The sequence below is a fragment of the Haliaeetus albicilla genome, chromosome 3 (genome assembly GCF_947461875.1).
Source record: "Haliaeetus albicilla chromosome 3, bHalAlb1.1, whole genome shotgun sequence".
NCBI lineage: Eukaryota > Metazoa > Chordata > Aves > Accipitriformes > Accipitridae > Haliaeetus > Haliaeetus albicilla.
The window spans coordinates 39,788,058-39,813,577 of NC_091485.1; the positions used below are offsets into that span (position 1 = coordinate 39,788,058).

At 36.9% G+C, this 25,520-nt stretch overlaps 1 protein-coding gene across 1 annotated transcript in view; it reads right to left on the minus strand.

Moving 5' to 3' along the window:
• The window catches only part of ARFGEF1 (ARF guanine nucleotide exchange factor 1), a 101,730-nt gene that overhangs the window by 32,287 nt on the left and 43,923 nt on the right, over positions 1 to 25,520 (minus strand). Inside the window, exons 5-19 of the mRNA XM_069779471.1 lie at positions 20,459 to 20,638; positions 18,150 to 18,423; positions 17,485 to 17,598; positions 16,662 to 16,834; positions 15,415 to 15,548; positions 11,646 to 11,880; positions 7,125 to 7,224; positions 6,864 to 7,003; positions 6,653 to 6,761; positions 5,429 to 5,630; positions 4,251 to 4,362; positions 2,808 to 3,013; positions 2,623 to 2,707; positions 1,630 to 1,801; positions 258 to 409 (exon numbers count right to left, since the gene is read on the minus strand). Coding sequence (XP_069635572.1) covers positions 258 to 409; positions 1,630 to 1,801; positions 2,623 to 2,707; positions 2,808 to 3,013; positions 4,251 to 4,362; positions 5,429 to 5,630; positions 6,653 to 6,761; positions 6,864 to 7,003; positions 7,125 to 7,224; positions 11,646 to 11,880; positions 15,415 to 15,548; positions 16,662 to 16,834; positions 17,485 to 17,598; positions 18,150 to 18,423; positions 20,459 to 20,638 — 2,388 coding nt within the window. The remainder of the gene's footprint in view (positions 1 to 257; positions 410 to 1,629; positions 1,802 to 2,622; positions 2,708 to 2,807; positions 3,014 to 4,250; positions 4,363 to 5,428; positions 5,631 to 6,652; positions 6,762 to 6,863; positions 7,004 to 7,124; positions 7,225 to 11,645; positions 11,881 to 15,414; positions 15,549 to 16,661; positions 16,835 to 17,484; positions 17,599 to 18,149; positions 18,424 to 20,458; positions 20,639 to 25,520) is intronic.

The following is a 25,520-nucleotide window of genomic DNA, read 5'->3' on the forward strand; positions in this document are numbered from 1 at the left end:
CTCGACATACTCCTCATGACTCCTCCATTATATCAAGATGCTGCTGCTATCAGCATAGAAACTTCTTAAATCCCAGGGTAAACAAAACTGGAGTAGACGGCTCAAAATCCCTTCTTTCCTGTAGCAAGTTAAATAACTTACAAAATGATCAAAACATAGCAGACACAAATCTTTAGTATTTTCAACAAATCCTGTCAGTATTTTGTATTAAGGAACTCTGTTGATATTCTAGGTAAACATTTAAACATGTATCTCACCTTAAACATAGGTCTCACATGCTCCAGGTGTGTTGCACTAGTAAAAGGTGCCTGAACGTGACTCACTGCCTCCATAAGAGCTTTAGCTGTTTTAGCCATTTGTTCCATTTCCAAATTATATAGGAGTCTTCTCTGCTTTTCACTAGCAACACCTGTAAACACATTTTTTTCCTCTCATTTGTGCATCTTTAGGAGTGGTGTCTTCAGGAATATAATAATTTTAAATTTTTCATTCAGTGCCATACTCAGATGCATTTTTTATATTATCTTTACTTTCTGAAATTACCAAACCAGCAATATATTTCTTTTACAATACAGATAAAATTTAACGTAAGGCAAACTTACATATGAAATGTAACCTAATTTTAAACCTTTACAGAATTTTAAGATTGGCACAACAAACATTTCTTCTCCATCACCTCAACTGACAGCAAAAATATCACATCCAGTAAGCTAAATTCAAAGTGAACAGAAGTTTCATAGCAATCCATCAGCACAGAAAATAACAATAAAAATAAGTGGACATCCTTTTTCTGAGGGAGAACTACCTTAATCACCTTTTCATTTCAATAATGGAAACTCCATCTCATCAAGAAAGTGAAACCCAAGTAGAATGTAATAATCAGCTTCTTTAAAATTACAATAAAAGATGATTAACATTATGTTAATCAAACAAATATTGAAAATAAGAGGGATTCTTTTTTCCAGATGCAAATTTCTTGTAAGCAGTCTGCTCATGAGGCTAACCTAGGATGTAAAAGTATACAAATTTGACTATGTTGGGAAAAAGTCAAGTGTCTCAATGTTCTCTGGGGAAAAGCTAAAACGAGTAACATTTGAATCTTCACATTGTGCAGAACACAAAAAAAGTTTTTCTGGTATTTGAAAGAGGAAAACATAATTAATTTTAAAAGTGCATAAATTAGGGCCCTACAAACCAAATAATGCAACATTTTTGAAGATGACAGACTGGTTATTGCAGAAAAACACCACGGTTACCTTAGAAATAGAAGGCACAGTTACTGTGTTTGTTCTGCACTATGCCCATCAGCAACACTGTTACTTCATAAAGCCCTCATAAGCATTTCCCTATGCTGCTGTTCCACAGCAAAACCTGTCTTCTCCATGGTCAATGCACTGAATACCAAGAATTCAGATGCAAAGAGAAGTGAAAATAAGCAGTTGCATTTAACACAGATTTGAAGGTAGAATCGTGCATTTATGTTAATGGATATGAAATTAGAAGTTAGGACTCATTTTGAGTTAAGTAAGTGGTGCTTGGCTTCATTCATCTCTCATTTTGAAAAGGAGATAGCTTCATGAAACTGAAGAGCCAACACTTTTAAATAAAGCTAACTTTGCAACTACTTACTTTGTTTACTGGATTTTGTGGGTATTGTTAATTCTTTTGTTTCTTTCATTGAAATCTTCTTTCCAGCTATTTCATTATAGATAGCAGACAAATATTCTTCAGGGAGATCTTTACTGTCATTGATACCTCTATTCATTTTAATATACTGTTCTTTTGTCATTTTATTCTTAACCTGAAACCCAGAAAAGCTATTAATATCAACAAATAAGGCAAGTTTATAGCAGTTACAATGCTGCCTATAAAGCAGCCAAACAGATGAAAAGTTACCAGCAAAGACAAACCTGCTGATTCAGAAGACATTTTTAACTATCCAACATATGCAAGACTACACTGTCAAATCTACAAAATAATGCAAGGCCATGCGGACATTACAACACTCACGAACATTCAGTAGGATCCGCAGATCAATTAGACATACATTTAAAAAAAAAAAAAAAAGAAAAAGTTTTTTATCTTGTCATACAGACCAGACTATCTATTTTAAACATAATCCCATAATCCCTTAAGAGTTCAATACTCTTTCCAGATTTTTCTTAAGTAAATCATGATGTCTTATCACTGCAACTTTGAATATTATGCACTGCATAAGTTAGCTGTATTTATCAAAACAAAGCTGTGTTATTTTTTTCAAAAAGACTGAAATCAGGAGCAGATTTGTGTTAAAATCACCTGGTAAGTAATTACAAAAGTTCTGGGTTTGACTGTAGGTTACATCATTACTGTGAGTGCCGTAATATGAAGGCAAATCCACACAATTTCTATTCAACACAGAGTAGGGACATGATACCTTACAGAAAGGTCTAACCAAAACAACTTAAAAATCTCAACACCCATGAAACAATACCGTTACTTAAAGATGCACACATTTAAGCTACCATATTTCTTACAAACATACTGGTGTTAAATTGAACATCAAGCTTTTACAACTACATTCTCACAAAGCCTGAAAGTTAGATGTCTATAGATTACACAAATATTTTTCTAGCAACATACCTGTGGACTGTGAAGATCTGTTGTCAACATGATAATTGAGTAAGCTAAAACATACGCAGTATCTGCACTAGCAAAAAGAGTTTGCCTGACGGGAGAAAGGAGAAAAAGAACAGCAAATGTAACATAATAGGGTTTTTTACTTATTATTCAGCTTTCCAAAGTTCTGAAGACAAAGTATAGCTTACCCTTGGTTACATTCTAAGTATCTAGCAGCAAATTTCTCCATTAGGCGATCAATTTTTTGAGCCTCTCCTGGAAGACGAAATCCCTCTAGAAACATGCGCAGAGCTGAAACAAAATCCTTTCCTGAAAAGTCGTGTTGGTCTACATATGCATACATGACTTCTTTGTTAAATTTATCATTGTCTCCCAGGAACTCCCCAACCTGAGTCTAAAATAAAAATAGAAAAGACAACTAGTGCATTTACACTGGGGGGAAAAAAAAGTAAGAAAGAACAACAAGAGTCATACTGCCAATATGTCTCACAAAAAGAGAGGCCTCTATGCTGTTAACTAAGACAAAATCCTGCTTCTCCTCTGCTCTCTAAAGCCAAGTACTTTGGCCGTATATTCCATTATAATGCTCTTACATGCTCATATCTGCCTACTTTCCTCCTCCTCTGGTTTTACGCATGTACCATTTTTTTCTATTAAATGAATTCCACATGTGCACAAGACAAAGTTATTATTACCAATGATTGATTGTTCTCTGCTGTAATGATTTTTGTAGTTAGGAAACTTAGTACAGGAATGAAAAGCTTACTAAACTCAACTTTATTCCCACTAAAGTACATATCTCAAACAGATGCAAGTGATGCTCGAATGTAAATAGCTGGTACTCAAATACACCCATGTTGATCACTGTCAATGCAACACAGTATAGTGAAAAATACTGTGCATTCAGATAAAGATGCCTGTATATGTAAACTGCGGTTAAAAATTTGTTTTGATGGCTGATTCTGAGCTCCAATACTGAAATTTGTGACTTCAGTCACAGCTGCAAGTATGCGCATATGCAAGCTTTTCCCTAGAAAACAACAAGGGTGGCTACTAAGCACAATGGTGCAGACTGCTGTTTCAAAAAGCTAAGTTTTTCATGACAATACCAACATGAGATATTCCCACCCTCCTCAGCCAGATATCGCAGGACCCTTCCAAGTCCCGCAACAGCTGCTGGCTGTAAATAAAATGAAAGAACTAATCTAGATTAAATAACTTTCCTTTGGGAGGCAGCAAAAAATGTTTTTCATGTTGCTGTACCACGTTATTTTTTAGCTGTCTCTAAAGGACACTTACTTCTGGCAGTCCCTTATTGGACTAAAGCACATACAGTTTAGTAAGTTGCTTCTAGCTATACTAGTAACTAAGTACAAGTTTTGAGTCAGCTCAAGTAGGTCAGTCTTTTCCATTACACTTCACTGAACTGCAGGATGCATATAATACAGGGTATAGCTCTAATGCATACTCCAATTCAAATTCCTTGAGCTTACAAATTTTAGAAGAGAGAAGTTCCCTCTTCTTCATTGTACAATAATGTTATACACTTTAAAATGCTATCATGTGATTTGCAATTAGTATAAAAACATCAGCATAAGCAAAAACAACCATCAGGAAAACAGTTTTCTTACTGAATCTAATCTTTCCTCTTGATGCAAGAACTGAGCAATATCTTCAGGGGTAGTGCCAAGCATTCCTTGTTCTTGCAGGTACTGAATTCCCCTCTTTGGTTTCTTATTGTATCTGTACAATCAAGATCAGGATGGAATGAGAGTTAACCATTTTACGCATGCACAAAGCCTTAACAGCTTAATTTAAAAGATTCAATAATTTGGGATGAGGTATTGAAAATCTATGTATTAAAATATTTTTCCTTTATCAAACTGTGTATTAGATAGGAAGGAGCTATTCCCTTCTATGATTATTCCCTTCATCACTGGATGACTTTATGTTCCCCCTACCCCGTGAACAGGCTCCTCTTCCTCTTTGCTACATAACTGCCAGCATGGCATCCAAGCAGCTCCCAGTAAAGAGAGCTAAACACTATCATTTACTCTGGCACTTGTGAAGAAAAAAAATATTCCACAGAAATAGCAAAGTCTTGGCTTGGAAAGGAACAATTATGCTCTGTTGCTTTTTGTCGTCATCTGTATGAAACAATCAAGAAATCCATGCGTTACCTCTAAGAATGGAAATGTACAAGACAAGGAACCAGGCAACAGAAAGAAACTGAAACCTTAAAGAGCTAAGGCATGTTTGTTCAGGGTCTGAGAACTATACTACAGGAAACTTTTATTTTTGCATGAAGTGACCTCACTGAGGAGCTAAGCTGACAAGGCTGAAATCACACAGAAGATTCATGTCAGACTGCACTGAGAAATTATACTATCCTCCAGTTCTAATTATGACAAGTTAATTAATCAGAAGGAAGGATCAGCTTAAGCATATAGGCACTTTCAGCAGTAACGTGTACACTAAAACAGGTCGTATTCAACTGATCACACGAGTTCAATGTTCTTTTTATCCAAATATAAAAATCTTATTTTTAGACAAGCAGGTCTGGAGAAAAAAGAACAAACATTCAGAGTACTCATCTTCTAGCTGTGAGGAATTAGGTTAACACAAAACACTGTTGACAGGCTCCAAAGGGGACACCATTCAGCACTCTTTCACCAGAGGAAGTGCTGTTACATCCAGAGTTTTTTTCCTAACACAAGATGAGTATCTATGAGGAGAAGGAAGAAAAACCCAGGAATCTTCATAGCTCCAAAAGAATCCACCCTCCCATGGGTGATAAAAGGGCACTCACAAGTCAATTCCTTGTTCTATAATTTCCTTTTGTTGCTTTAGGACCTCAAACTGCTCTGGGTTATCAGTGCCAGACATCTGTGTGCTGTAACTGCCAATTCCTGATGAAGCCGTAGAATCCAAGGAATTTAAGCTTCCATATCTGTTAATTGTCTCAGGGTGTTTGGTTTCATTGCTGTCCTGTTCTGTGGGTTTTTCTTGGCCTATAAATTGGAAAGGGTTACATACAAAATACATACAGTGAAAAGAAATTAAAAGCACAGGTTATTCTTCAAATGCTCTCTGAAGGCTTCTATAACTTACTAGGGTTATCTTCAATGATCTATTTATTTTATATCTATTTTATATAAATATTCTGCTTTCGTTTTGGTTGAGGGAAAAAAAAAAATCACTACAATATAGCATGGAGGATTCTTTCAGTTCATTGCATACCTGAAATTTAAGCCTTAGATTACAACTGTAATTTGTAAGCACTTGGAAAAAAATATATGACACCTTAGAAATCCAATTACCAATCTTTCCTTTTATTTTCAAGTTCGATGTTACTTTTGACCTGAAGTGAATCACACTATTCTAAGTTTCTGAAACACAGTGCCTAAAAGTATTTATGATCAGACATGCCAAAGAGCTGGTGCTCTCAGTTCACAAAGACAGCCATGCTAACCACCTCTAAAAAGGTTATTACTTAACCTACCAACTTTAAGCACTTAATCTGAAAATTCTGGCATAACCTTAGTGCTTTTCATCTCAGGTCAGACAGAAACGATACTAAAACAAGTAATGCTTTAGTTACTTCACTGCTTACAACACTGAAAGTTCTATAGCTATATATTAATCAATAAAAAAATTGCTCCCCATCCAGCTTGCTTCAGTAGTAATTTAATCAATATGAAGTTAGATGAAATTAGGGGAGCTTGAACGTAAGCTTTGTGATCTTTTTAAAATTAGAAATACAGAAAATAACAGGATTTAGTCATTTTCAGTGTAGTAACTTTCTAGGAATTCATACAATTAAGAAAAGACAACTTAAGACAACTTGTTCAAATGTCACCAATCCAAACTTACCAATATTTCTACCAAAGAAAAAAAGTTTATTCTCTCGCTTTTTTTAATGCAAGAGGTTTTATCAATCTGGACACTAACAGTATCAAAATACTGGAAAAATGCACTAAACTCCTGCAGCACCTCTTTACTAAAGCCAGAAGAAACACAGCTTGTGTCTTACCAAGTGTTGTCTGAGAATTGGGATTTACATATTGATCTTTACTCCACTCCACCATACACTTCAGGATTGACACTAAGCATTCCAATCCTTTTTTTCTCAAACTTAATTCCTAGAGAAGATTTTAAAGCAATACATTAGTGGAATGGAGAGTTTAGTCTTAACCTATCATGCCAAGAAACATGAAGCTTCATAAAGTTTGGTGAATTTTTACCTGAACATTGGACATGCCAAGTTCTTGGCTACCCCTTCCTTGAGCAATCTTTGATAGGTCATTAACCAGCCTTTCAAATATATTTGCTGCATTTAAATCACAATCATAGTTCACGTAGATGTCCACTACGCTCTGGGCATCTATAAAAAAAAAAAAAATTGTCAAACTTGGAACAGAAACTCGATCATTCATTGAAAGGCAAATACAGTTTTGTTCTTTAGCATAAAAATGTAAAAACTAGAACCAAACGGTCCTTAATACCTGCACATATCCTTGTCAGCGTTTGTATAACCATCCATTTATGATCAAATGAGCTAGTAGAAGTTTCCAAGATATACAGGAAAATTTCTTTGAAGAAAACCTAACAAATATTCCAGGAAGAGGGAGAAAAAAATAAAATCTATTACAAACACAGTCACTAACTTCGATGGCCAATATTCTGACATAATTCTGAAAGCAGCACTTTAGAGGTACAGGAGAGAAAAAAAAAAGCAGGAAAGGAGGAAATATAACTTATGATTGATACATTCAGATTAGGAATTCGAATTATTACTTATGTGCTTCTGTGCTATATACTTATGTGCTTTTTTCCAGCTGAAAAATTTCATTTATATTCTGATTAATCAAAAATATAAGAACCAGGAATGATGTGAAGTCCTGAAGGACAATGTAGCCTAACAAGAGGTCTAAGCTGCTGTTAGAGTTCATTTGGGATTTTGAAAGGAGAGGTGTTACCTCACCACAAAAGATCTTCTGTACGAGATGATGATATGGCCCAAACATAACAAACAGCCACTTATGCCAATTTAAAGTACGGGACCTCCATTAGAAGGGAAACAACTTGACACAAAAGAATCACTCTGTGGTATTAGATTATTGGAAGAAGGGTACTGGTCAGGTACAGCATAAAAAATGCAGCAGGTCCATTAATAAGAAAGTTACTCCTCCCTAAAAAAAAAAAATATTAGTTCTCCATGAAATCACTTTAGTACTGATGCTTTTGTTTGAAAGAGAGACTATTTTATCCCCTCTCAGTTAGTTCCTCACCAGATCCATTAGCATTATAGGCTGACTATTTCAGCTGAGCATGCTTAGCAGCTAGGGCAGGCTTTTTCTCACTTCTTCCCTAAGCAGCAGCAACTGCTGTAACAGCATATGAACTCAAAATGTGAACTGCTACATGACATTACATCACCATCCTACAGAGCATTACATCACCGTTCCGCACTTCTGAGAGCTCACCTCTTCACAGCCAGTTGTGGCTACCAAATCCACCAACATATGTTTTTCTAGAACACTGCTGATAGTCTCAAGCCATCAAGCTCCTCTCCTCTGATAGCAGCACACAAATATCCAAATATATAACTACCCTTGTTTTGAATATTAGATACCTTATACCGCAGAATTTGTACAGAGATTTTTGTGCTATTAGCCAGGCAGAGATAAGCATAAGGCTAATTTTGCTTTAAGTCACACGTTCGGGGAAAAACAGCAACACTGCTTTTTAAAGCAACTTTGATGGTAAGCCATTTACTCAAGCAAAATATGCTAACAATACTTCCATTTTATTGGCCTCTTTAGAGAAAAAGAGGCACACAGCACAATCCCAGTTACTAGTCTTAATAAGAAAAGCATCCCTACAAAACATAAGGAGTTCAACACATAACAGATCAAAGACTTTCAAGCGCTTAAATATACTCAAGAGTGCTAGACTGATTTTAGCCACAACTTTATGTAATCCAAACAGAGGAAGACATAAAATTTTAATAAACTTGATGCTATGAGCAATCCTTAGTTACATATTTGCTGTTTTCTGGTTTTTTACTGAAAGACAGTAATGTTATATACCCTCTGGAATCAGGAAAATAATTTTTTTCTGGTAGAGAATTTAAAAAAAAGAAGTCACTGATGGAGCAGACAAAAAAAGTTTCAAGTATAAAAATTAAACCCAAATCTAAGCTAGAAGAGAAATTAGCTGGAAGGTCTGCATACTATGAAGACACTTTAGATCTCTGCGTCTGAGACAGCTGACTTCTTGCTTCTGGTGTCAACTTTCAACATGCGTATCTTGGAATGAACAGCTTCTCATAACTGTAGTGATTATTTACATTTCAGATACTTAAAAATGCCATCTATCACTATGTTACTCATTGCAATTCATGTCACAGAGTTGAGACCTTGTTTGGAAAAGTAAACCAGAAAAGAGCTAATTATTTAGTTTGGTCAACTGTAATTAAGAGTTTTAAGATAGCTTATTTACAGTTATAAAAGAGTGGTAATGGTAAGTATAGCTAAATGACACCCCAAATCACCTGATATCTAGGACTTCATTTGCTGCAAATGTATTCATTGACCCATTTAGAAATACAGTTAAGGTACTCAAACTATTTTAACTGTCAGAGGGCAGTGTTTGCTAAATATCTAAGTCAAAGGACCAAGGGAGGACCACTTTCAACAGAATCTGAAACTATTATTTTAAAATATGCCAAAAATTTCTTACACAGATGAAGGATGCAGCCTCAATCCCAAAATATATAGATTTTGCATATTATAAATCAGAGCATATGGCTCTCCTTGCAGCTCCAAGACACAAACTGAATGTGAAGTTATCTACTTGTCTACCCACCTCTTCTGAATAACCTTTAGGATTAGTAGCTAAAAGAAGAGGAATTCTTAACGCCCAACCAGGAAAAAGAATAAGCTTCTAGAAACTGTTGTCCCCCATACTTTGTAGTAGACGGATACCTAGGCAGCATCAAGCTTTTGGCTTTCGTATTTGTGAGGAGGAAATGCAGCCCTGCTGCTATGTGGTGATGGTCCTAATTTAGCATGTTCTACAATAGCGTAGGCTATCCCATATCCAGTTTTCCTCAGATATGTCTTAAGTTTCTGTTTGGAATTTGGGGAAAGGATGGCAGGAATGAAAGCTCATCAAATTTCTGTCAGGGAAGCCGGATTGCAATGCAGTTACCACCTACGTCCTGACTTGTAAGCTCTGTGAACACATAGCGAGTCCAACACTTTCTGGGAAGCAGGCTGTGTGACTGAAGAGCAGCTCGGCCCAGTCTGTCTGATGTGCTGAACACCGCACATGCGCTACAGTCTTGTTGAGTACACAGTTTGTCTTGAAAGTCTTCAAAATGCATCATATTTTCAAGGCACATTCAATCAATCACCAAACCTGGATTTCTATCCAAGCTATGCTCACGTAAATACTGGAAATCCTATTGTTTCTTCCCCTAAAGGCATCAATAACCTGGTAAGTGATTAGAACACAATACCCTTCTGACATGGTACTGGCAAAATGAGTTCTTCCTCCAAAGCTGCCACAACGTATCAACTTACGCAATGACATCCATAGGTGAAGAAATGCCTGAACTCAAGGTCCTTGTAACAGCAACATTATCAACATTTCTCAGCATCTTTTAATGTACTTAACCTCCACATTTATGGAGCAACACATAGGCTTCAGTATTCACATCGACTCCCAAAACATAAAATTACCAAAATGAACAGTAAGAACACACTGCACACACTACTACTTTATGCACCAGGGAATTAAGATCTTTAACACATGGGACACACAAGAGGATAGTATCCATGTGGTTCAAATGGACAGAATCATTCCAAGAAACTGCTTGTACCCTATGACACAAGAATTAGAAGTCAAGAACAAAGCCTCTACATACGTCTTGTTTCCCCTATGACTTCGAATATATCCATGCAGTGGGAAAATTTGCAATGTCTGTCAGGATTCTGATGACTTATTGCTAAGAATACAGACTTATCTCTACTTATGGCCCAAGGAGTTAAATCATGTGTACACCTTTTGAGACCTGAGGAAATGAGATTATCTTATTCAGGATATATATTGATGTAGGCCCTGATATACAAAGGGAAGTGGCTATAATAATCAAATAGCTAGGATTTCCCTAGAGAAAGAAATCTGTTCAAGTGACCTCAAACAGAATCCACAACGCATTTCAAGTCATTAATTTTTATTTGAAAATTCCTTTGCAAAACCATATATTACACAGTCTTTCATAAGTGTACTCATGATCTTCATTTGTACTATGTCATGCAGAGTTAAAACTTCCTAATCACATTATTGAACGTTTGTTGACTGAGCTTATCCACAAGCCTACTAATTTCTGAGTTTCAGCATCATTCTGCAATAACCCTATGCCACAGCCAACAGAAAACTCTCTTTTAAATAAAGGAAACTAACTCATATAGTAAAGAGTAGTGAGTATGGGCATAGTAAATTATGATTGTAAAAATTCCACTCAATCACAGAGTAAATCAAAGTATGTTTTGCACCGTAAAATTTCTTAGTTTATGTTAATGTCTATTATTAAGTGATGAAATGGCCTACTTCTTTAATAGGTACTTCATATTCTAGTTAAAATATGATGGAAATTTTTTTAAGCAGCCCTACAAAAGTTTTCCCATCACTTTCCACTTCACCAAACAACACTACAACAAGTGTCATATTACTTCTGATGTTGCAGAGCAAATCTTACTTAATCTGTAAGTATTCCAAAGGAAATGCTGCTATTTTATTTGAAGGGGGTTTCAAGGGCATTGTTGCAAGCAAGTCCTTTGCCACTGGGTGAAAAAGAGCTTCTATGCATAGGAAGATCTGGCAAGTCTTATGCAAAAGCTGAGGTTCAGAAAGGAAAATAAATTTATCTAAGCAAGACCAAGCTACACACAAATATAAACCAATGTTCACTTAACACCACCCCCCCCCCCTTTAAATTAGAAATTCATGTAACGTACCTCAATCTGCATCTTTAGGTGAGTCTTAAAGTTTGAGAGGAGGGTAAGAAATATGGAAAGTGAAAGTTCAAAAACTTCTGGAACTGATGAGACTCCATTTTTTGACAGTGCAACACAAAGGTACTGCTTAATAGCATTAATAAACATCTCATTTGTCCTGAAGACAGGTCCTGCATTTTGCAGAATGGACAGAAGCAACTGCAATGAAAGAATCTTCGATCGCAGTTCATGAGATCTAGAATAAAACAATGCAGCATATCAGCTCAATGTAAGTCATAAAAAATAAAACATTCTCTTGAAAAGTCAATACACACCACAATGATTTTGTATGTGTAACATTCATCAAATAAATTCAAATTTGACACAACCTGGTGTAGATATCAGAGTCATAAAAAGATGACCTTTTTTGCTGAAGCAGTCACTCTTCAGCCAAGAAGTGGCAAGAATAACCCTTCCCAGTTACTGTTTCTCTCCATTACTGTTAAACCACTCTCTCTTCTGCAGCACAGCACCGCAAGATGCAGCAACAGTAGGCAATGCTGCCCACCTTAGCCAGAGGATGAAGGGAGCATTCTTTCCTTTTAATGGATTTTTGGAAGATCCCATCTAAAATATCCAGCCCATCTACATAACTCTGACTACCAAAAGGTGGAAATTCCTCCTCCTCCTCTATTTCCACCAGCATGGAAGGAGAATTGAAGGACCATAAAGACAACAGCTGTACTGCCTGACCTACTTCCTCCCAACACTGACATCTCTTTTCTAAAATACAGTATTTTGTATCATTTATCAGTCACTGGCCCCATCCCATTCCAGGAGTACCTAAGATACATAACATGCCTATTTTAAGTAAGGCAATAGCAAAATGAGGCAACTGCAGTGTTGTCAAGTGCTCCACAGTAACATCACACTTCTTACAGACTGAAGTAAGCTATAATTCATGTTCAGAACAGTGCTACTATTTATGCTTCAAAAAAAAAACCCCAAACCCAAAACAAAAAACAACCCAAAAAACCAAACACCCCCCCCAACTAAAAAAACACACACAAACCAGCCAAAAAAAACCCCAAACCACACATACAAAAAAGTGTAAAGGAAATCTGCATGTATGAAAATATAATGCAATTTAAATAGCATTCTGGGTGAAAGCATTCTCTCCTCAGACTCCTGATGCTCCTTCCCACTTCCGATCATCTCAAAAAAGACTATAGCTCTTCTAGGAGCAGGTATAGACACAAATGGCTTTCCCAACAAGACAGTCCACAGCTTTCATTGAACAACCACGCACTAACAGAGGACAGTTATGAAACATAAGGAACAATGCCAGGAAATTTTTCATGCAGTACAGCCTAGACATGGTAAGGAGCACTTCAAGTCAACACGTGACACACACAATAGTTGTGTATTTGCTGTATACTGCAAAAATACGAGCTTAATGAAAAAAAAAGTAATTCCAGTCTAGCTAAAAACAAAAATGCAAATTAGTAACAAGTATGTTGCAATTACACTTGGTGATTTCTGCACACTGGCAAACAAAGTGGCATGGGGGGGGAATCAATCTGCAAACATTTCAAACTGATAGAATATAACCCCAAACTGAGACTATTTGTCTGGAGACACTTTTGAGAAGCAAAACATAGCCAGTCAAATTGAGTGAGGAACTTGTTCCTCCCATTCCTAATGGCTACAGGTCAAAGTAAATGCCCCGAACAGCTCGCTGTAGATGTTCTTCAAGAAAATGCCTGGCTCTGGACACTGCACAGCTGTACGGAACCTAACATAACAACCTCCTTTGACACAAAACACTTGATTTTTGCATCACGTGTATCAAGTGTGCAGAGAGCACATGACCAGACCATACTTTGCTATGAAACATAAGAATTTAAATATGAAGAGAATTTCAATCATAAATAAAATATTAAATATTTCCTACTTCCAGTGAGTGTCAGCTCATAACCGAAGTCCTAACTTGCTGGCCTTACAAATTCTGTATGATGTGTAAAGCCCACTTAATTTAAAACAAGTCTAAGGACTAAAATCTAAGTGAGTCTTCAAGGCATGTCTCCCCAGTCTTATTTTGTTCCAGGGAAAAAGGAGATAAAGATATTAAGCAGGTTCCCAGGAAGCATAACCTTGATTTCAACTCCCAGCCTTGTGATTTTAAGCTAAAGCTCCACGTTCAGTTACCTAAAACTAAAAAATATTTTCATTAAAGACTTCATAGATAACTTCACTGGAAAGATGGTTTTTAAAGAGGCAGATAAGCTGCAGATATCCTATGCCTCCTCTTCCAATTACAGCATGTTTGTAATAGCTCAAAAAGCCATCAATGCCTCAGAACCACCAATAAATTCTAGGCACTTCTCCAAACACAGGATGTCTTCAAATGCCTGTGCAGCTAATTCTTCTTGCCCTAAATGCCGTTTCCTCCAATTTGTTCTACATGAAGAGCTTAATCAATTCTAATACTTATGTCAAGGACTCCATGGATTCAGATGAAATGCTCCAAGTGCCTCAATAGCTATTGCTGCTCTTCCAGAGGGACTTACTCCATTAAAGCCTTTAATAAATGGACAGTCTTAGTCTCAGAGAACTCACTAAACCCACAGGATTTTCATGGCATTTCCTGGAAGACAAATTCTCAAAAATAGTGAGGAAAAACCTCATGCCTCAGTCTTCATTCCTGAATGTCCTAACTTTCCATAGTGCCTCACTAGATAACAATTTGAAAATGGTTCTAGACTAACCCTTCAAAACCCTTTCTACTACATCATATTTTTTTTCAGCTCATTAAATCCAAGACATGCATCAGTGATTAAACTAAACTGTCTTAAAGTTACCTGCTTTAAAAGTTAGACCTTGGAACAGTAAAGCTGATTTTATTTTGAAGAATACTGGGCCTTTGATTGTCACGAGAAGTCATACTACAGTTTTAGTATCTTAGGAACAAAAAAGCATTCCTCTTGAAAATTATTACCAATTCTTCCTAACCTCCAAAAAAATATGCATATAAATTCTATCCAAGATCAGAAAAGCAAAGTTCTTTGCCAACACTCACAACTAACTAATACTGGTACCCATCTATAGACGACAGTATTTTTTTTTTTTGTTTACAATGAACAATTCTGTAAGCCAAATTGAAGACATGGTATATTCAGTCAGAAGACAAGATTTCCAAAACAGCCAAATAAAGACTTTGTTTTCAAAACATTTGTGTTTTGATTAAGGAGGCTGTCAAAAGTGTATAATCTGAGCAAAAGGATGAAACAATATATCACAAATTTATCATAACCAGTATCAGCTCAAAGCAAGGAGCATATATTAAGATGAAGCAGAGTGGGGTATGTGTACTGGACACCCAACACGCAAGAGAGGTAAGAAATTGTGGAGCATAAACAGCAATGGTTATGAACCTAGGTATTACTTAAAAGCAGAGCAACATTAGCTGAGACCAAAAATACCTGACGATCTTCTTCACAAACCCTGCTGAAAAGTGTTATAAAGAGCAACTTAGAAAGAACATGATGTACTTACAGGAAGCATAGGCATTGTGAAGAAACGTCTAAACAGGTAGATAGGTAGCAGCAGTTGCTTTCATTTAACATACAAAAGATGCATTAAAACATAAAAGTACCTTTTCAAAATTTCTGGGTTCTTTTTACCACACCGTTATTTTCTCAGTAACTGAGTACTCTCAAAAATACTTAAATAATTTTTTTAAATTTTCAAATAGAAAAGATTCATTTTAAGAACTCTTAATTCTACTTACTTTGGATCTGGCGGTCCATCTGACAGGGGCTTCATGGAGAGTTTACACAGTGACCTGAATACAAGGAAGGCATCCTTTTGTAAAATGTGGGAAAACTTAGCACCAGGGGTAGGTCCCGAAGAATTTCCAGATTCCTAAAGAAGTTAACATATTTCAGTATTCCATTTTGCATTAGCAGGGTGTGTAGGGAAATCCCCACCTCCTAGCAACAAGAAGTTAACATATTATACAAATATAACCAATTCACTATAGCTTTATGGTCTCAAGACTAAACTAAAACAAACCAAAATATTCTGCAGTCCAGTTAAAATGAACAAACTCACTAATAAAAATTGCCATCTCTGTAAAAAGTTAGAATTAATTAAAGACTGCCATGAAATTAGGTAGGTCAAGTTTAAGTAAGGTAACTTGCAGTGAATTGCCTTCAGATATTTTCAGTACATAACTAGTTTAAAAAAAACAAACCAACTTGAGATTTTAATAGAATGCGAGTAGTTACATATCTGTGGTAAGATACATTTGGTAACATTTCTATGGTACAATAACCACCCGTATTACTAAGTTCTTGCAATTCTGTATTGTTGTTCCTTATATAAGCAACATGTTTAACATTAATCTATTTGTATGGTATATGTGACTGTAGCTTTTTAAGCTTAAAATCTATTATTCCCCAACCTAATTACTCAACACACTTTGACAGCAGATACCCTCTGTCAGTAGATAGTGCATACATGCTGATATCGGATACAACAGAGGGAATATATTTTCACTTCTTTTTTGTTAATGAAAATCAAATCCTCTCAGACATGAATTTTTTTATCTGAAATCACTGCAGTAAGGTCATGCTACAGGCTTAAAATTTCTATTTATCATTTGAAAAGAGCACACTGTAATTATACGTCTATAATTGCCTATATTCTTCACTATGTATATTGAATACTAGTTTTCAAGTTTTTCAGGAGCACTTAAACAGGGAACTGAGTTCCCTAATCTTGGAACAGTGTACTCTATGGTGCAGCTAAAAATATGCTAGGATAAAAAAGGGATCACATGCAAAATTCACTTACAAAAATTTAATTTAAATAGTGCATTAAAATAGAATAATGCTTAGAACATGACTTAATACTTGAAATTCATCTGAGTAACTTATTTTATGTAATTATATTAAACGCTTTCTGCACAAGTGTTGGGTAACACTTAAAACATATCACTTTTTTCAGTATTTCCTACTTTGTAACTGCCTGTACCTGAGTATCGTTGGAAGAGACAGATAATCTGTCATCGGGTAAAGATGGTGTATAAGCAACAGAAATTGGAGTCCCTGGAATTCCATTTGCCTGAATGTTTTCACTGTCACTGCCATCCTCTAATGTTACAATTGTGCCATCACCACCTCCGCTTTCAGCAGTCCCTTCCACATCTATCAGAAAACATGTAAGAATTATAAACAAATGTTACATAAAAATGCAAATTAAAAAGAGCTTTTAAATCTAACGTTTAAATACTAAAACAATCATAAGCAAAGTATCATAAGGAGGAGCTTAAGGCAGAATGTACATGGCATTATATAACTAAAAAAACCATCCAAATAGTCTTAATTCCCACTAACGAAAATTACAAATTAAAAAATTACTTATAACCTTAGGTCGCCAGGTTCACCATTCTACCAAGTTTCCAAGAAGTACTGGCGGGGGGGGGGGGCAAGTCACTGATTTGATACACACTTTACAACAAACTGAAAAAAGTAGTGCTATGCTAGCACTACAGGGACAGGCCCATTGAAGTGTTTATGTGGAAACAAAACAGAGAAAAAAAAAAGGAACAGTAATTTGTATTTTCAAAAGAACATTAGTCTCCAATATAGAGAGTGTAAATTAATGTATAAAATCTTGTCCATTTTACTGTTAAATAATGCACAGCTAAGATCAGACAACTGAAACTGTTTTCTTCAGCATCTAAGTGTTATTTAAATAATGACATATTTTAGCTAAATATTCAGAAGTGTTAAAATAATTCTCAATGTCAAGATTCAGAGTGCAGTTGCTATTGACTAGACAGATATTAATATACCTCCAACTACTATGTTCACCATTTCCTGCACAATACTTTCTACAATTTCTTGCGCCTTCTCTTCACACTCATTGCTTTCACCATCATATGTTCCTCCATCAGCTTTAGAAAGATCTTTAAAAAGAAAAACAAACCCAGACAAATGTTAATGAGAAACTCAGAAATTAAGGAGATATTTTACTTGCATTTAATATTTTAAAATTCAATTACAGACCTATTAATAGGAAAGTATACGTAAAAAAAAGCCACGTTTGGATGCTTTGAAAATAGTATTTGCAGAACATAAGTATTCCAGTGCTTAACCTGTAACTGGTAATTAATCCACAGGCCTATACCAACAAAAGACATGAATTTTGTATTTTCATGTACATTAATCACTGAAAACTTACTGGTCTTGAAATGTTATTCTCAAAATCCTTCACAATATTACATAGGTGCAAAGAGGAATCTTTGCTACAGTGACTACAACAGAGTGCAGGACTAAAGGGCACTCGTGATAAAGTTTAACAGTGGTAACAAGGACAACAGGCATTTTGCATTAGTCAGCTATTTGCAAATACATGCCTGACTCCAGATTTGGGAAAGGGAATAAAAGACAATCCTCAAGCCTTTCTTTTTACAGACCTTTTCCCTCCCTCCATGAAACAGAAATACACACTGATTACTTTCTGCTGCTGTGGCTTGGTCGGCTTCTGTCTGTTCATTTTCAGCACTAGAAATATCAGATCCATTTTCTGCCTCTATATCTTCTTGAAGGTTCTTGTCCACATCATTTGTGCTGTGGTCAAGCTCTCTCTCATGTTCTTTGGACAGCTGATCAGTCTGTGTTGGAATATGTCTCAGCTGAGGTGACTCAGGCTCATGATGGCTTACTGGAGACTGCTGTAGATGGTGTTGCTGTCTGTGTCTTTCCTTTTCCATCTGTTTGGCTTCCTGAAGCTACAAAAACATTGCAATCACACAAGAATTTCACTATCCAAACAGAACACTGAGCTGTATACGTTTTATACCTTATTTTATAAACATGAAACCTCTATTGTCTCTGCTTAAACAGTGCCTTAATAAAGCTGTAACAGTTTAAGAAAATGCATCCTTTGTATTATTATAAATAATTTTAGTATCATGGGATAAACATTTGCAAGAGGGCTGCTTCCCAACTATGCACATTACACTTAACCATACCTTCACTGTGGAAGAGGGCTGCCTAAACCACACATAGTATAGGACCAAGAGTTGTCTGCCTGCCCTATAAGGAAGTTCAGCCAGTACATGTGACAATATACAAGGACCACGTGGAGAAACATCAGGGCAGATTTTTTTCTTTTTTGAAAGTTGTCACAAAGAGAAATATACTGGAGAACTTACAAGTCTTCTGTTATCCTACAAGCATATGGTATTAAGGGAAAGACCAAAAAAAAAAAAAAAAAAAAAAAAAAAGGAAACTGACTAAACATCCAGGGTGGGGGAACAAAACGAGAGTTAAAAATTCAGAAGAGCAGCATTTCCAAAACACTACAGAAGACAGATCCTCAGGAAGAAATAATCATACTTAAAACTGTAAGACAAGGACTATTTTAGTTTCATGGTTCCTTGATCTGGAATCCCCAGAAAGTGAAGAATTTCTGTAACTTGTCTAATGGATTAAGACAACGGTTGTTAAAGTCAAACCAAAGCAGGGTGTCCTTCGAGGCAATGCTCTAAGGACTTTCTATCCTTGCAGAGCCTAGTATTTACCACAAGTCTGTAACTTTTTATACTGTTATTTTGGCCACTATAATCTCAGTCCTTTACTCTTTCACTTAAAGCTTTCTATGCTGTATCTTTTGGGGTACTATAGATCCCCAAGTATATAGTACCTTTCAAATTACAGCTCAAACAATTCCTTCTAGCATTTGTTAGCTATCATATTAAAAGAACTGCCCTGAGAGTGTGCAAAACAGGTAGAACTGCTTATTAACTTGCATAAAGACTAGACTTATAGTCTGGCAAAAATGAAGACTTCCATTGTAGAATAGTAATAATAATAATTAAAAAATAATAAAATAATAAAAATAATATAATAATAATCTATATTAAATTGGTTAAAAGGACAGTAACTGCAGATTTCTCAAAGCACTCAGACACTGCATAGCTTTTGCCATGACATCATAAATATGATGTCTCATAAATCTTAAGACTGTGACGGTACCATGTACGAATATGCAGTTGCTTCTGATAGGAAAGTAAGTTAAGTATTACATATTCTTAGAGAAAAGAGTTTGTAATAATACAGCAGAATCACTTCTAGAAGTAGCTAGGAATTCAACCGATTCTCAAATCTGGGCATCTGCTTTTGTGTGTGTTTGAGGTTTGGGTGGTTGGTTTTTTTTTTAAATAGGAATTACGATAATTACTTTGCCTTACTGATCTTTATTATCAGCAGTAGAAGGCACAGGGAATATGTTGGGGTCCCTGCTGACAACTCACAATAGCAATTTCAGTGACATATAAGTATCTGTTTGTGACTACTACACATAAAATGTTAAAAAATGTAAATGATTACATGACTGGAAAGGGGGTTTTTTGGTTTGTTTTAATCATGGATTACTTCTTTGGTGTTTATCATCACAACAACATTGGAGCATTTACCTAACACTAATGTACTCCTTACGCACTCTTACGCAGGTAGTGTGGCATCTCTTGACAGCCTGACAATAGAAACTGAAGTTGAATTAAATTTTCTATCATTAAATATAAAAGACCACTACGAGAAGTTTAAATGGTATACACCATCCCCACCCCCCAAAAAAACATTTCACACCTATTTCAGAGTGAAAAACACAAAAAGAACAATGTAAGATACCAGATTTTTTTTTCTTCAGAAGTACATAAGCTAGGAAAGCCCAAAAGGCTTTAATAATAATGACAAAACAAATCTTTCAAGCTGGTTTGCTTTTAAGAGATAGTTTCTATATAAAGATACTGAGATACTCACTGCTTGATTTTCCATACGTGCAAAAATGACATTCAGCATTTGTGTTAGAGTGGCCTTGGCTGTGGTTTGATTTATGAGATTTTTGCTTGCTAGATAGATATTGTAACATGTTCTTACAGCCTGTAGCACTGTTCCTTCGTGGATTTCTATGTGTTGAGATGTTACTGCAGTGAGCAAAGCCTAAATAAACAAGCACACACACATTTTTTTTTTCCAGTCAAAACTTTTCTTGTCAATCAAATAGTTTGCAAATGAGTAAATATCAAAATTGCATTACTTTTAAAATATAACTAAGTACACATCTTGAACTGCAGTTTAATTAAGTTTTCCCATGTACGCTGGTAGCCATATCAGAACATCATACATACCAGTTATATTAAATTGAGAGTGTTTTTAATCAACATATCTAGGAAATACATGCTTTATAGCATATAACAGCAAGAAGTAACCAATGGAGATATCGGACAGGTAGTTAATAAAAATCATCCTAAATTTTCTAGACACAAAACATGAACAACAGACTACCTATTAAAATCTGGAAAGCAATCCAAAGGGTCCAAAAGTTGTTTTACACATAAATGTAAATGCGAAGAACAAAGACTGAGTATGAGATTAGGCAGCTGTAAGTGGGACAACTACCCTTTCTAAACACTCTCTTTGGGTAGATGCTAGAATACCATGTTGCCCTCTCTGTAGAAATTAACTTCTTTCTTTCCATTTGAGCTAGTACCTGCTTGTCTTTTTTTACAAAAAAAATAGGCAAATAAGCCTTTAAAAGATCAGGTAACACAGAAGGAAGGAACACATCTTTAGGTGAGGTAAAGGCAGGCTGGATTGAAGAGCAGAAATACTGGCAGATGAAAGCTGAGGACAGGGTGTGAAGACATTGTCAGAGGCGCATGTTGGAGAGTGGAAGGAAAGGGGAAGAGCTTGGTCCGCAATAGAAAAAACATGTTTATACTGATCATTGTACTCCAGTAGAAGAAATCAGGCAATTTTATGCATTAAAGACTTTGACAGAGTTAATGATTTAATGGGATGTTTAGAGTAAGAAAGAAAGAACTGGAAGCACTGGAAAGCTCATACTTTTCTATCACAGTTTATCACAGTTAAAAACAATAGTTATTTTAAGTGTTGTGTCATTTACTCATCAAACTATGACTCATTTCTCTTACGCATATTGCCAGCACTTCTGTCCACACATGGCACCAACAAGTGGACAAAGCGTATCCATTGCTCACTCAAACCCTTTAAAAATCACTGTACAGCTTAGCAGGAAAAAGAAAATCAAAGACCCACCTCACCGAGCTGCTGCTGAAGAAACCTGAATTCTACTCCCAGATAAGCAGTCCACTTAAGGTCCCTTCTTATTCTACCTGTGGTGCCTCAGTTCTCTCATCAGTGGACATAGGGAGGTACATATATGGACGACTGTACTTACGTTTCCTACTGGAGAGTATACATTCTTACCTGCATGACTAACTAAACAGCATCTCACGCTACAATCTACAAAGTAGTACTGCCTAAATGCCCACTAGAAGTCTTTTTAATAAAAAATCAAAATAAAAAACCCCAAAACCCAACCAACTGAAGAAAAGAAATCACAGAGGTAGGCAAACTGTAGACAATGGTTTTGTTAAAGGAACTTATGTCTCTGAGCACTGGTACTGGCTTTTTTTCCTCCCAAAATTCGGTTTACGTGCCACCGGCCTTCTAAAAACCCAGAAGTGCTAAGTTGAAATTCATACCGTCATCCTTAATTCTTACCCTCTGTGTGCAACAATTCAGTATGTCCACAGAACTTATCAATACTCTTCTTCTGTTAATGGAAAAATCAGTCAGGGAAGAGGACATATAAAAGCCATAACAAAATCCAGTGCCTTATCTGGATGGAGATCAGTGACAAGTGGTGTCCCTCACGTGTACATATTGGGATGAGTACTATTTAGTATCTTCATCAGTAACATAGACAGTTGGATCGAGTGCACCTTCAGCAAGCTTGCAGATGACACCAAGCTGAGCTGACATGCCTGAGGGATGGGACACCAACCAGAGGGACCTGGACAAGCTTGGGAAGTGGGTCCATGTGAACCTCATAAGGCTCAACAAGGCCAAGTGCAACGTCCTGCACCCGGGTTGGGGCAACCCCTGGTATCAATACGGGCTGGGGGATGAAGGGATTGAGAGCAGCCCTGCGGAGAAGGACTTGGGGGTATTGATGGATGAAAAACTGGACATGAGTTGGCAATGTGCTCTCACAGCCCAGAAAGCCAACCATATCCTCGGCTGCATCGAAAGAAGCGTGGCCAGCAGGTCAAGGGAGGTGATTCTGCCCCTCTACTCTGCTCTGGTGAGACGCCACCTGGAGTACTGCATCCAGCTTTGGAGTCTTCAGTACAAGACAGACATGACCCTGTTGGAGCAGGTCCAGAACAGGGCCACAAAAACGATCAGGGGGATGGAACAACTCTCCTGTGAGGACAGGCTAAGAGAGTTGGGGTTGTTTAGCCTGGAGAAGAGAAGGCTCCAGGGAGACCTTATTGTGGCCTTTCAATACTTGAAGGGGGGCTTACAAGAAAGATGGGGGCACTTTTTAGTAGGGCCTGTTGCAATAGGACAAGGGGCAATGGTTTTAAACTAAAAGAGTGTAGATTCAGACTAGATATAAGGAAGAAATTTTTTACGATGAGGGTGGTGAAACACTGGAACAGGTTACCCAGAGAGGCTGTAGATGCCCCATCCCTGGAAACATTCAGGGTCAGGTTGGACAGGGCTCTGAGCAACCTGATCTAGTTGAAGATGTCCCTGCTCACTGCAGGGGGTTTTGAACTAGATGATCTTTAAAGGTCCCTTCCAACCCAAACCATTCTGTGATTCTGTTCTATGCTCCCTATATCAATGAGTGTGTCCCCAAAACCTATTTACATATTTAAACCATTCACCACCTGTCTCTTCCCTCTCCCCTTTGTTTTTAATACAAACACCTCCTATACTGGCCTACACATTTATCTTTCATTAAGTGTTATACTGTTCCACCTCTGCCTTACTGCTAGGAATTCCTGGGGGGGTTGTGAGACTTGCAGATACTGAGTTAAAACACACTGAACCCCATTAATTAGAGTTGTAGATCTCTTCTGATCAGGTAACATATCTCCACCCCCTACACCACAGTACTCTCACACTCCAAAATTCACCCCCAAAGATACTCATGTTAATTACAGCTCTGCTGCCTTCTCTCTTTCCTACATGTTTCAGGAGTGAACGTGATCACCCTGAAGGCAGGTAACTCCCAGTGATTAGATTCTGCACTCTCTGATCTTGCTGGAAAGGCTGCACACCTGTACGTATTTTAGTATCCTACTTTTTCAAGTTTTGTGCATCATAAAGTCCTGAAAGGCCAAAACAGAAAGCTCCCTTAATCTTTCACTAATAATTGTGTAACAGAATTAACCTTGGAGAACTTTGTCTATGCTAGTTTAAAAAAAATAAGATCAGTAACTCTTGAAAACAAGCCAAACAAGCGGAGCCCAGGCATAAACAGACAGCTATTTTTTCCAAAGCACTACTGTTTGGGCCCAATACAGTGAGTACTTAGATTTAGTTAAGATTTCTTTCACCCATTTCCAAAAGATAACACTGACATACACACACTTACAACAAATCAGTTTAAGAACCTCCTACAATTTATCACTTGGAAGAGAAGGTCTCTTGCTGCCTAGCATTTAGGACACTAACGAAAAAGTGCAGGGGGACAGGGGGATCAAGTCTCCATCTCTTTTCTTCTAGCTATGTCATTCATAAAGTTACTCCTTTGTGTCACTTTCTGTCTCCTTGTTAAATTCAGGTGATTAACAATTTGATATTTGGAAGTCCAATTTTAACTTCCATCTCCGTTCAGTAAAGTCTTATGGGTTTTTTTTTCCAACTTTTAATAGTAGGAGACAATGCTTTTGTTTTAATTGGCTTAACAGCCTGAATCTTGTAAGTTTCTTCAGTATGCTTGTTATGACTACTAGAGCTTGCTTCTTTTCACATCACCTGGTAAGGGAGTGTCTAGAGGAAGAAATGTTTACACACACAGAGGGACATACCTCCTTAACAGATTAATCCAAACTCACTGAATAACTACATCTCCTATGCAGACTGAGAAATCAGTCTTTCCAGCAGGACATCTCCTTGCAGATACCTATTAAAGAGTTCAGCTTGGCTACAGAGGTCCTGACAGTCACTTCTTTGGGTTTCTTTCCTTCTCAGGCACTAGAGGCAAATGAACCCTAATGACCTCTACACATGTCTGTAAACTGATAAGCATTTTTAACTTTGATCTTTTGCTATTACCTTTCATATTCCTTCCAATTTAGAGCCATCCTCAGGCTATTAGTCGTGCTTAGTTCATGTCTCAATGCCATTTCTTTTCCTCTACTATCACAATCTAGCAGAAATACAAGAATGAACATGAGACAGGAAGTATTTTACAATTACTTTCTGACAACATCCTTCCCTTTTGGCAGCTTCCATTTAGGGCTCAATTTGACAACATGCCGTAAACAACATCACCTCATTCTGTATCGTAAAAGAGAACATCATTACCACAACTGGCATGACAGCTAACCCTGAGAAACCACAGGTTAGAATCAGGAGTGGCAGTCCTGCTCTTCTGAAACCCTTGTCAACTCGTATGTTAGAAGACTAATCCTTCCCTTCCTCACTTTATCTGTTTTCATCAGATTAACCCCCAACCCTACCCTGTGGCCAAACAGCTACTAGGTCCAATGCAAGGAGGAAGAGAGGGGAGACAGATGAGAAGACAACCACCTCAGCTACAGTCCCCAGTTAAGAAAGATTACACAAAATCTCAAACTGCTATGCAGCAATGCATGTCCTTGAGAGGTGGAACAACAAACACTCTGCCTTCCTCCCAGCGATATGCTCTTACTGCTTATTTTACAATAGGTCTGGGGCATGAAGCCACCTGTGCCACCTGTTTAATGGCAACACATTAATACAATTAAAAACAAAACAGAACAAAACCCCCCCAGGTGCTTTTCTGGTGTTTAGTTTT